Here is a 12,500-nt window from a genome sequence, read left to right as displayed (position 1 = left end):
CAGATTTGTGTTTGTGGTAAACCAGATTTAGATGAAGGAGATGAGATGCGATTTATCACATGTTTTAAGGAGCAGTATGTAACTCTGACCCCTAGTGTTTAAAATGGGTACTACAGTCTAAATTCTAAACACTGTAGAGAGCTCCGTTTGAGGGTTCTGGTTCAGGATTCTCTAATATCTAATCTTCAGTAATGACTCCTGACTCTGAATGTGGTCTCTGGTTCTAGGTCGGTTCTATATTTGGTTATTTTTTGAAGGGTACTTGTCTTCAGACTCTTACAGAGCAGCATTAAGGGGTTCTAGACTACATTAGTTTCAGGCTGTGGGTCTAAAGGAGTCTAAGTTCTAACATATAGTTACCTGTTCAAGAGCGCACAGATTAGTCCTCAGAGCACAGTTCTCCTGTAGGAAGGGTTACAGGGCCAGGTTGAGTCAGCTGCTGACTGACAGTTCCAGATTCGTCTCAATGACATCATCTTTACGTTTAGTTAATGATACTTTTTTAAAAGGTTAAGGTTTGAAACTTCTGCTCCTGCTTCCTTCTTCATAAAGTTTTCCAGATAAACCATCTGTTCCTTGCAGCTAAAGCCCGGCTCACTCTGCAGGATAATCGGGCAGATTTGAGCTCCGATTCTTTCTTCCCGACAATCTCAGGGTCTCTCCCGACTCGAGGCTGTTCAGACCCGATTCTCTGTTCAGATTATCTCGTAGTGTGAGCGGTCCAAAGATCCAATCTTAACGTCCCCGACGATCTGCCCGGCGATCGTCGGGGACGCCCCGATTTATTTCAAACATGTTTAATATTTAGAATTTAAAATCTGGATGATTACGTCATGAAAGAGTCCGGCAGAAGTTGTGTGTGACTACAATATAATCACGAGAGACAAGGGAGGACTGTAGTCATGGCGACCAGCGGCAGGACGCAACCTGCCGTTTTTTTTTTTCTTTCTGTACAGATCATCAGTGCAGCACTTTTCTGAAACTTGTCTCCATATATCTACGATTGTATCAACTTTCCTCTATCCTACAACAACTTCCACTTCCTTCTCTTTCACCAACCGTCGTCCGTTGGAGTTTTCAAATGAAACTTTATTAACAATTGTCAACGCTCCGTCCCGATTTCACTCATACAGTGTGAGCACGTCAATCTCAAGGTCTGGTCGGGCGTCGTAAACGATTCGGTCGTACTGTGAGAGCTGACATGCCACCCCGACTTTTATACAATCGGGGAAAAATCGCACAGTGTGAGCCAGGCTTTAGCTAGTCTGTAGAACTCTGATTGGGGGTGTAACTTCAATTTGTTCAAGAGAAGTCTGCAGGCGGCAAGAAAAACATGAGTCGGATAACCGATCAACGGACTGCAGTGTTTCTAGCTCCGCCCCTTAGGGTCGGATCGGTACACTTAGCGCCCCAAAAGAAGGGAACCAAAAAAGTAGGACTGTACGGATTTGGTACCATTCACAACTCCTGACAGTGGAAACGCCATTAAATGCGTACTGATCTGTGCCGAATCAAACTGAACCGCTTGGTGGAAACTTTACTGTTAGGGTTCTCAAGGTGTAGTACCCGTTCTAGAGCGCACAGTATCGGCAGCAGAGTCTGGTTTGGGGTTAGACCTCTAGAAGATGATCCTCTGGTTCATTACCTGTTCTAGAGCAGCTAGGTTTGTCCTCAGAGCATCGTTCTCCTGCAGGATGTTGTCCACCTGTTCCTGACTGACACTCTGACTGGCTACCTGCAGTACCGTGCACCACAGGCAGGGGGCGGCAGAGAGAAAGAACCAGAAAGAAGAGACGGGAAACGAGGAATAAAAAAGACAAGAAAGAGTAAAAAAAAATGAAAGGAGAAACCAAAACAAGAACAGAAGGACACACAAATAGAGACACAACCAAAAGAGAAAAATAAAAAGAGAGAGAAGGAGAGATGAGGCAGGTCAGAAACACAGAGCAGCAGCAGAACAAACACTACAGGAGGACACTTCACTGCCAAAGTGAGTTCAGATCTCGTCCATGCATCTCTGTTTTTATTCTTTAAAAAAATGTGCTCCATAAGTTGAATCACTTTTGCAGGGAAGTGTCGTCATAGAAAAGTGAGAGAGCAGAAGATACTACAGTCCCAATAAGCCCCGCCTCCTCCCTCCAACCCTTACCCTCCTTCCTCCCCCCTTCCCTCCCTCTACCTACCTTGGGGTTTAACTTATGGAGCTTTTACACCTGCACAAAACTTCTGAAAACTTCCTGAAGGAGCACCGGTAACTTTTTGTTTATGTTGCGCGCCCCACGTACAGAGACTTTAGTCCTTGCAGCAGCTGTGGGTTCGAGTCCCACCTCGGCCCTTTGCTGCATGTCATCCCCCTCTCTCTCCTCCCCACAGTTCCGGCACATGGATAAATGCTCTGTTCACATGTTGTTGTTGAAATCTGCTTGAAACTGCAGCAATCTGCCCGTTAAAAAGGTGAAGCTAAAGGGCCCCGTCTCCTGAACGTGTGTGTGTGTGTGTGTGTGTGTGTGTGTGTGTGTGTGTGTGTGTGTGTGTGTGTGTGTGTGTGTGTGTTACCTGGTCTCTCAGGCTGTGCAGAGCCACTTCATGTTCTTTGTCTTTGCTCTGCAGCTGCTCTCTCAGCTCCGCCGTCATCTGAACCAAAACACAAACACACACGATCACAGACAGGTCAGAATAAAAACAACATGTGAAGACTATGATACGGGGGGTTAGCTTTAAGATTCTGACATCTTTAGAAAGAGCGGTGCAAGAAGGGAAAAGCATCTTTTAATGTGTGTTACTGAGTCTCACCTGATTGGCTGACATGTGGTCTGACTGTAGTTTCTGGACGCGGAGGTTCATGGCTTTCAGCTCCTCCTCTTTTTTTTGGTTGATCTCATCGATCTTTGTTCTGCAGAGACACAAACATCAGCGTCTGGTGCACCACATGAGATACAGTGAGAACCTCGGGCTAGTGTTGTAGGACTCGAAACCGGTCCTGGTCTCAAAATCAAAGGCTTTTTTACTCAGTCTTGTCTCAGCCTCAGACTGGACAGACTCCGGATTTTAAATCAAGACCGGTGAAGACCACCGAGAGGCTAGTTTGATTTTTATCCCCCGGTTACAACCGCAAACTTCCCTGTGTTACAGTCTAAGTGATGACACGTCCCCTAAACACAAGATGATGATTCTTCAGTGATATTTATGGTCTTGGTCTCTGTCTCGGAGCCCTGTGGTCTCGGGTACATCTTGATCTCGGTCAGTGTGGTCTTGCAGCATCAGTGTGTGTGTGCAGTTCTGACCTGCTGTCGTTGTACAGAGCCTCCTTCTCTCCCTGCAGACGCTGAAAACTGCAGAACAGAAAAAAACACATTTTGTTTTCACTTCCTGTTCGTTCTGTGTGAAACTGAAACACAGAACCTGTACGCCCCCTGGAGGAGAGGCTCTGCCACTTCAACTCACAGATCATGACCATAGTGCATTTTCATAAACGTTTGACCTCTCACCTCTCCTGTTTCTTCTTTAACTTGTCAGACAGCTGCAGGAGAGACAAACAGAAAGTCAGACTACAGGTGTCACCTGTGAGTCTTCAGCTTTAAAGGAGCTCAGACTTCACTGAAAGTTTGTTCCAGATCACCGGAGCATTATCACTGAACGCTCTGATGCAGCTTTCTCATGTTGTTGATACTTTCTAAAAGTGTTTTGTGTTGTATGACCTTTGTATTTACCTTCGTGATCTCTTCCTGCAGTTTGGTGATTTCTGCCTGTTTGGACGTCTTGAGGAGACAGAAGAGAAACGTTTCAGATCCAAGGAGACAAAACAAACCTCAAACAAACTCCTGTATTTTTAAAGGCTTTATATGTGATGTTTTGATCCAGCAGGTGTCGCCCTTGATCACCAGCATGAAACCAAAACAACTGGCGCTGCATTGCTGTGTTAGCATGCTAATGCTAGTGATCTTTATTATGCTCGTATCTTCACACTGCATGTAAATTTACCTGAAATGAGCGTGATCTAGAAACACAGTTAAGCAGTGAGTACAGTATGTTATTCTTCTTTTCTCTAGTCCCTCAATTAAACAACTTTTATACACGAGGGGAGGAGTCAGCCGGCCGTCCGGGCGATGTAAACAAAGTGAAGATAGGACTCTGAAAACTCTGAAAACATCACAGACAGTGGGACTCGGGTGTTACACCCATTGTAGACAGTCATGACTCACAGAGTTATTTTCAGAGGAGATACTTGATTTATATATTTAAGAGTGAAAAATCACATAGAAAGACTTTAAAGATCGCTTCTACCAACGGGGGCGAGTACAGCAAACAGGCTACTGTATTGCACAGAAATGATGCTGGGATGAGGGGGGGAAGGAAAACAACGACAGAGGGTCCTTTGTGAAAAGTTAAAAGTGTGATTTGTAACATGTTTCACATCAACGTGTCCAGAAAGATGTTTTTAATGTATTTGACTTTTGTTTCAGTGTTTTCATCAACGTTCACATCCAGCGTGTTCGCTCTTTTATTGTGTGTGTGTCACATGTGTCAGGTGTGTGTGTGTGTGTGTGTGTGTGTGTGTGTGTGTGTGTGTGTGTGTGTGTGTGTGTGTGTGTGTGTGTGTGTGTGTGTGTGTGTGTGTGTGTGTGTGTGTGTGTACCTCCAGGTTGTGGACCTGCTCCCTCAGCAGCCTCTTCTCCTCCTGCTCCGTGTTCAGTGCCATCTCCAGCTCTGGTCCAAAGCAGTGAGTTATTGGACAGAGAGCAGCCGACCAGCCTAGCGCTGCCTGCTTACCTACAATCTTCTCTACGCTCTTCTCTGACAGGCCTAAAGGGGGCGCCGCACACAGCAGGGGGGGGGGGGGGGGGGGGGGGGGGGCAGTCTGTTAGGCCAGACACACACTGCACCAGCTGTTACTCTACATTAACTCTTGAGTCTTTGTTTTGTTATCTGCAGGAGTTTGATCGAGGTTTTCTGGCTCAGCTGCAAAGTCAAACGTCATTATTTACTGCGGTGCGTTCACTTACAGCGTGTTAATCTGAACTCTGCAGGTTGGCTGATACATTACTACAACAATTAAGCATTTCAAAAACATTTATTCACTCGCTTCATTTGTTGCCTAACATGAAGTTCTCATGGAGCTCATTCCTCCCTGCAGTGTTACATGTTGATCAAAATAAATCAGTATGGAGTCAGAAATCTGGAAGAGGGGTCGCAGGTAGCCTAGGTTGAAGTCCTCCAGGCGGGCGACCTGGGGGTCCAATCCAACCTGTGGCTTCCTTCCTGCATGCCATTCCCCACTCTCTCTCTCTCTCTTTCAGATTTTTGGGTCTTTCCACATGAAAAAATAATTATGGAAGAGAGAGAGACAGAGTGGGGAATGGCATGCAGGAAGGAAGCCACAGGTCGGATTGGACCCCCGGGCCGCCAGCCTGGAGGACCACAGCCTCCATTACTAGGCTACCGCTGTGCGCATCATTTCCTGTTTTGTTATATGTTAAGAATAAAGTGAAGTTTGACTTACAGTTTGAAAAACATCAATAAAAACTTCGGCTTTGCAGCTGTGCCATAAAAACTCTGGAGGTTAAAGTTCATCTCTGTAACCTTTGACCTTTAGAGTCACTGGTCACGGGGTCAGCTTGTAGTGTGTGTCTGCCCTGAGCCAGCTAGCTGCTCTACGCTTCCATAAAGCCAGGCTGCAAGTTCACCGCTCACTCTCAAATAGAGGCCGCCGTTCAGAAACAATTCTCAGAGTAATCAAAACAAATCGACTGGAAAGATCGAATGGAGGTTGGGGATTCGTTTTTTTTTGTTGTTTTTAAATCCGAATGATGAACATCAGCCAGTATTTGAGACGTCATGTTAACAAGCTTCATAAAGAGGCAGGAAAATAAAGAAAGTTTGCAGAATTTAAACCTGCTGCAGAGCAATCATCTAACGTGACCTTTGGCCCAAAAAGGAGTCATCAGAGTTTGTTTACTTTAAAAAAAATGTCTTTTTAGCGATGCATTCAAGGACCCGAACATCAAAACAGCAATCAAAATGATACAAAACCCTCTTGGAGAAACGACTTTTATAGACGTTGAACATGTAAATAATCTGATATTCGACACAATCTGACAGAGTTAAACAATAATACACAGTGTGTTTGTTTAAAGTCAGAATGGAACATGTTGAGGCCGGAGAGGTGACGCTTCAGTCTGTTTGTGTGAAGTTTAAATCCTTCGCTGGTCAATAAAGGAAGTGTTTCCTGTCTGATTGTGTCCATTATCAGAAGTGTTATCACGTACTATATAATGTATATTTATCATGATCAGACCAAAGGGTTCTTACAGGTCACATACAAAGAGGGGAGTGACTCTCTTAAAGGGACAGGCCGTTAAATAATAAGAAACAGAAACTCACCGTGCAGCTGTTTGTCTGTGCACTCCGGCTGAGCCGACGTCTGCAGACAGGGACAGAAGACGACAAGCTTAACATACAAATACATGTTTTTACAGAAGATGAAGTGCATAACTTGTCTGCTGTGATTGGCTGATATGGACCAAGGAAATACATTTCTGTAGCAGCATAGATCCATTACATTGTGTCCTAGCATGCAAAATCAGCTTGATTCTTTTGTTTGCAGCCGGAGTGTCCTGACTGCAGGTGAGCGACGAGGTGCAATGCAGGGCGCCGTTTTTACCCTAACACGCTGATTCTATTCTCCTCTCGGCCAAAAACAACATCCAATGCCACACCCCTAAAGCTTTCTTCAGGAGTTTTTTTAATCACCTGAATTAAGATTTTCTTTTATCAATTAAGACTCGGTTTTCGAAAGAAACAATCACCTGTTCTGTCCTGTCACTGGTTCCCTCTGCTGCTGGCTCCTCCCCTCTCCCTGTGACATCAGACACTCCGTTGGCGCCGGCTGACCCGTCCGTCTCTGTATTGGCGCCATGTGCGGCCGCCTGTCTCTGGAGCTCTTTGTCATGGTGCTCCTGGAGAGCTGCAGGAGGAACAGGATGCATTTATGTTTTCTTTTTGACACATACCAAAAAAACGCTTCACCTGTAGGACTGTTGTGAACTTGTGGTGTTCCTCAGGGCTCTACCTTGGGTCCTTTTTTTTTTTTTTTTTTCCTTGAACACATTTCCTTTTAAGCGAATAACTGCATACCTTTCATCTTCTTCTGAAGGGTGGAGTTTTCAGCCTGCAAGCGGAGCAGCTCTCCATCCACGGGGATGGAGGTGGAGTTGGGGGCAGGGCTGGATGCAGAGGCTCCTCCTCCTTCCTTCAGACCCTGGTTCTCCTGCTCCAGCTGCTCGATCTGCGTACACAGCTGGAAAAAAAAAAACATGGATGGTCGGAGCGGTTAATGCATCCGCTACATAAACCATATTCCCTCTGAACTGAGAGCTACAGACACTTGTGACTAAGACACAAGTCAAAACAGACACAAAGCCTCAAATCATCGACCTGTTTTTATTTTGAATATAAAATAAACTGAACAGATTATGAGTTTTACCTTTGAGAGTTCAGTCATCAGCGTGCTGTTCTGTAGTCTGAAGTCTTCCTCCTGACTGTGAAGTTTCCCCTGAAGCATCTCGTTCTCACTCAGCAACGCCTCCACCTCCTGCATCAGACAGTAAACAACAACAACAACACATGTGGGGTTACTACGGTGGCTGAGAAGTGCAAAACAAAATTACAAAGCATGAGACAAATTTACATTTTGGAAAACATTTTTACATTTTATAAAACAAAACTACAAACCACCGAACTACAACTACTTCATTTGGTCACCATAAACTCATTAGAACACATCTGCACAGTATTTACACCAAAACAAACTAACTGACCGCTCACTTCTGGGTCACTTTTGGTATTCTGATGTGTCTCCGCTCTCGTAAAAGTGTTTCATAATTTTGTTTTGAACTTTCCAGCCACCGTATGTTACACATTTACAGCTCATATTTGATAGTTAAACTTCTTCAACAAAGATGATGAGAGCTAAAATTTAAAAAAAGCAGTTAAGTTACTTTAAATTCAAAATCCATATTCAGCAAAAAATAACTTTCATTGGACTAACAGGTTGAATAAAATGAAAACACATAAGAAATGTTTAGTTCAAAGGCTAATCTGCAGATGTACATTATGTGTGTAGTACAGCTGATGACCACTAGGGGGAGCTGGTGATTTGTGTAAACCTTCAGTAATCAAACACAGAACACTCACCTGAGCTTTCTTGCTTTTATTCAAAGCCTGCAGAGACAAAAAAGTGTGGAAATAAACATAAACAGAACAAAAGGAGCTTCTTTATCACTCTGACAGAAAAAAGTTACAAGTTACAAAATCTAAACGTTTGTTTATAGAAAATAAATCATTTTTGGCATCGACTCTTGTTGAGTAGTTTTACATAACAACAATGAATAAATATTGTTTTATAATAAATATTCTTTACCTTCTGTGCTTTGATGAAATCTCTCTCCAGAACCACATTCTTCTGACGGACGGCGTTCAGCTCTGAAACGCACAAAAACAGAATTTAAACTTATGATTTAAACCAGACTCTCTCCCTCTCTGTTTCTCTGATCTCCCTCCTTTTATAACATGTAAGTTATAAAAGTATAACTATACTTGAAATAGTGCAACCTATACAAACTTTTAAGAACTTTTTTTTTTTTTTCTAGCTCCTTAACTTCTCAGATCTGACGTGAGTACCTTACAGTGTTGATTTTTACTGCAGCTGTATTTATCTGTTTATCAAGATTGTTGTAAGACAATAATTATCTCTTTGTGTTTCTATAAATAGCATTAACGGTCATGGCACTGCTGAAGGAGGAAGTTGGTTAAATCTGTGTTTTTACAAACGATTGGTTCAGTTTTTACAGCAAAGTTTCAACACACAGAAAAGTACTGCAAAGACTCCACGTGACTCACTAGATCCTGTTTCAGAAGAAGTTACAGAAACAGTTTCTGAACGTACACTACTGAGGAAGAGTTATCATTTCACCACCGACTCAGGTCATCCATCCATTATATATACTGTTATTCCCGCTCGGGGTCTCAAACACATGAGGTATCGTAAAAGCGCCAAAGTCTCAAACTAGAGGTCACCACCTTTTTGTAAGTACGGGCGGCTCCACATCACCTGTGCAGGATAACAGCTTACTCAGCAGAGTAGAAATAAGAGCTTGGAGCTGATACCTCATATCATCTGATAGTGAGCTGATTACACCTGGAATCAGCCCACGCCTCAAACACCATCATCATCAGTAAACATAGAAAGCACACAGGTGAGTGTTACCTGTCGTGTTCTTCCTGAGATCATCAGACAGCTGGTAGTTCTGAGTCCGCAGCTCCAGCAGCTGAGCCTGCACACACACACACACACACACACACACACAGATTATCACATATTAATATATATATATATATATATATATATGATATTTAATAACCCAATCCATCATTTAAAGATCCAATCAGTGAGATGTGTAGAGAGTGAGATGATAAAGGTATCTTACTATCTGATCATTAAGGAAACATGTTGAAGTGCTGGCTTCTCTGACAACAATGCAGCAGTCAGTATGTCCTCCTTCTAACTTTAGATTCTGCTCCTGAATGATCTGGATTTGTTTGGACCAGAGAAGGTAGGCGCTTTTAAGACACGCCCCCCACACGGCCGTTTTGGACGCCCCTCAGTTTGCCAGATATGAGAGCAGTTATCGGGTCAACAGGTGTTGCAGCGATGGAAGCGGTCAAGAGAAGTGGTTCAGATAGAAGTGATTGTACCCGACCTAAAAAGCCTCTGCATGTTTCTAATAAGCTCCACGAGCAGAAACGTGCTCAAACTAGGATCAATATTGGAGATGCTTTTGAAAAATGGAGAGAGGTTAGAACACAGAAAGGTTTACAGACCCATGCAGAGCTGGATAAACACTGAAGCTTCAGTTGAAAATGACCAAGGGAACATTTTGTTTTGTGCAAGTTATTTTTATGTTGTGTATTAATGTATTCATTATATCTGAATATAAGAGCGAGCAGTTGTTTCTAATGGCTGCAGTTTGTCATGGCGTCCCTCAGGGCTCCATTATGGGTCCTTTTTTTTAATTACGACATATTTTATCTATATTACAAATTAACTTCAAGAATTCTGTTCTTGAGTTATTTGTACTCTCCTTAATTGTTATATTTCCTTCTTCTGTTGCTTTTTATGTCCACAGTGCAGATGTGGTGGTTTTAAGGCAACACCAACAGGTGTTGCAGCGATGAAAGCGGGCAAGAGAAGTGGTTCAGATAGAAGCGAAACATCTCTTCCTGCAGCTACAAATAAAGAATTCACGAGTACACAGCTTTCTGTCTTTATTTGTTTGTTTGTTTGTTTTTACCTACCTGTGTTGCTGCATGATCACCTTTAACACAAACTGAACCCTTCATAAAGGATTCACAGCTGTGTTAGCATAACCCCCTCTCTATGTAAACACCCTCTGCAGCTAGCATCATGCTAACAGGTGTCAGGTGATTCATGTTTATTTAAACACACCTGACTTTATCCATCTACCTGAGCACGTGTTATCATGACGTCAAGCTTTAACAAAAGCAGGCACGATGTGAAAACGAACAATAACACCTTTAGTGTGTTATCCCTGAAACCCCGTGACTCTCATCCGGGTCCCGAGGATGCTAACATGCTAACATGCTAACTGACAGATAGAAACACATCATCAGAGGAGGCTAAGTTAGCAAACACCGGGCTAGCTTCATACACTGGTCTGTCAATCAGCAGAATCTGTTTCTACCGGTTTATTATGATTCAGTGCAATAAATAAGCTCATGACATGAAGTTATTACATCTTTAAAACCCGCCTGAGCTTTCTGTCAGGCTAACCGTTAGCCACTCACATCCAGCAGCTAATGCTAACGGTTAGCTTTATGTAGCGGACGCTGGTGGCAGAGATGCCGCACCTGCGCGCGAGCCAACCGACCCGAAATTAAAGCCAAAAGGTGTTTTTTTTTCTTACCTGCATCCGATGAAACTCCTCCTCTGACAAAGCCTGCGACATGGCCATGTTTACCTGTGTGCTAGCTAGCAGGCTAAGCTAGCGGAGGAGACGGAGAGGAGCAGAACGGCACAGATGAGTAAACTGAGCAAGAGGTCTCACTCCGACTCGTTTACCGAGAACCAACAAAGAACTAGAGAGAGAGAGAGAGAGATAGACAGATAGATACTTTATTGATCCAGAGGGAAATTCAAAGCATCCAGTAGCAGGTTACAAAGACGTACATGACATGAAACATTTGTTACAAATTAACCTCAAAACAGACCCCCCCCCCCCCCCTCTCATATATATTAACCTGAAAAAAGATTTAAAGAATACCTCTAGATGAATCAAACTTAAACTGTGCAATTAAAAATAGACTTATACAAGAAATGTACATAACCCATGCAGGGATAAAAATATATGTGAAGAACCTTTAAACAGTTGAGGAAAAAAAATCTGTAATTAGACCTGAATATAAAAAATAAGAATAAAAAAGTGTTGACCTTCTGAAGTTGTGAAACTACAATGTTGTTAGCCAGTCCGCTGCCCCTCTGTGTAAGTAACCTACATTATTTTTAGTACTTTTACTTATAGGGTATTTTCCACATTTCTCTCCACGTTATACTTTAACTACACCTTGTCAGCCAATGTACTTTTCACCACATCACATTTATTGATAGCTTTGCAAAAAATCTGATTAAGAGAACATTTTATCATTGGATTAAATATTAACAACAGCTACACATTTTACAGCTGCCAAATTAGTGAGACATTATCTATAATGAGTTTACTTGTGTACCTCAGTATATGACGAATATAAGCTTCTACTTTGATTCAAAGACAGTCTATCCTAAAGTAGAGCTGCTCCATTGTCCCTGCTGGGCCTCCGTACATGTGTCTGCAGAGACCCTGTCCTCCGACTGGATTTTACTGTTCTGGTTCATTTCAGTTGATTCCTGCAGCTACAGGACTTTCAAGAGACATTTGTGAATCCACCTGCGTCTCATATTGTGTTACCATGCACAAGTTTGGTTTGAAAATAGTTAAAGGCTCGTCTTGTTTGAGTAGGCTGACAAGCCGTATATCCAACATGGCTGCTCCTTGCAGCAACAGTAAGTGTGTAAGCTGTACGTTATAGTGTTTGTTCTGCAACTTAGTCGAGTTCTGTGGACATGTTGTTGTCTTTATGCTTTTCTGTCTGATGCAAAGCACTTAGAGATGTCATGCAGTTCCTTTAAAGGTCACATATCCTCCTCCTCTTCTTCAGTGTAAATAAGTGTCAGAGCTCCTCTTCAACATGTGTGTGAAGTTTCTTGTTCTAAATCCACTCTGATCCTGTATTTGATCATGTCTATAAACCCCTCTATTTCAGCCCTGCTCAGAACAGGCTGTTTCTGTGTCTGTACCTTTAAATATGTAAATGAGCTGTGTCTGACCACGCCCCCTCTCTGGAAGGGCTTGGGTGTACTCGGTGCTTTCTCGCTCCATGTCCTATTG

General features: G+C 43.0%; 2 protein-coding genes across 5 annotated transcripts in view; one reads left to right on the top strand and one right to left on the bottom strand.

Moving 5' to 3' along the window:
• The window catches only part of gripap1 (GRIP1 associated protein 1), a 45,499-nt gene extending 34,335 nt beyond the window's left edge, over positions 1 to 11,164 (bottom strand). For 2 of the 4 annotated variants that reach the window (XM_061058432.1, XM_061058433.1), the window contains exons 1-15: positions 10,983 to 11,164; positions 9,266 to 9,332; positions 8,420 to 8,481; positions 8,194 to 8,220; positions 7,484 to 7,591; positions 7,135 to 7,297; positions 6,807 to 6,964; positions 6,382 to 6,421; positions 4,637 to 4,803; positions 3,711 to 3,758; positions 3,489 to 3,520; positions 3,285 to 3,332; positions 2,794 to 2,893; positions 2,557 to 2,634; positions 1,646 to 1,735 (exon numbers count right to left, since the gene is read on the bottom strand). In XM_061058432.1, the coding sequence (XP_060914415.1) occupies positions 1,646 to 1,735; positions 2,557 to 2,634; positions 2,794 to 2,893; positions 3,285 to 3,332; positions 3,489 to 3,520; positions 3,711 to 3,758; positions 4,637 to 4,803; positions 6,382 to 6,421; positions 6,807 to 6,964; positions 7,135 to 7,297; positions 7,484 to 7,591; positions 8,194 to 8,220; positions 8,420 to 8,481; positions 9,266 to 9,332; positions 10,983 to 11,030 (1,236 nt within the window). In that variant the 5' untranslated portion in view covers positions 11,031 to 11,164. The remainder of the gene's footprint in view (positions 1 to 1,645; positions 1,736 to 2,556; positions 2,635 to 2,793; positions 2,894 to 3,284; positions 3,333 to 3,488; positions 3,521 to 3,710; positions 3,759 to 4,636; positions 4,804 to 6,381; positions 6,422 to 6,806; positions 6,965 to 7,134; positions 7,298 to 7,483; positions 7,592 to 8,193; positions 8,221 to 8,419; positions 8,482 to 9,265; positions 9,333 to 10,982) is intronic. The other 2 variants (XM_061058435.1, XM_061058434.1) reach the window with 2 other exon arrangements.
• Positions 11,165 to 12,021: 857 nt separating this feature from the next.
• The window catches only part of LOC132989598 (zinc finger CCCH domain-containing protein 13-like), a 9,766-nt gene continuing 9,287 nt past the window's right edge, over positions 12,022 to 12,500 (top strand). Inside the window, exon 1 of the mRNA XM_061057302.1 lies at positions 12,022 to 12,029. Within this exon, the coding sequence (XP_060913285.1) occupies positions 12,022 to 12,029 (8 nt within the window). The remainder of the gene's footprint in view (positions 12,030 to 12,500) is intronic.

Source organism: Labrus mixtus, chromosome 15, assembly GCF_963584025.1.
Source record: "Labrus mixtus chromosome 15, fLabMix1.1, whole genome shotgun sequence".
NCBI classification, from domain to species: Eukaryota; Metazoa; Chordata; class Actinopteri; order Labriformes; family Labridae; genus Labrus; species Labrus mixtus.
The sequence above is the reverse complement of the archived record's forward strand: the minus strand, read 5'-3'. Positions and strand labels throughout refer to the sequence as shown.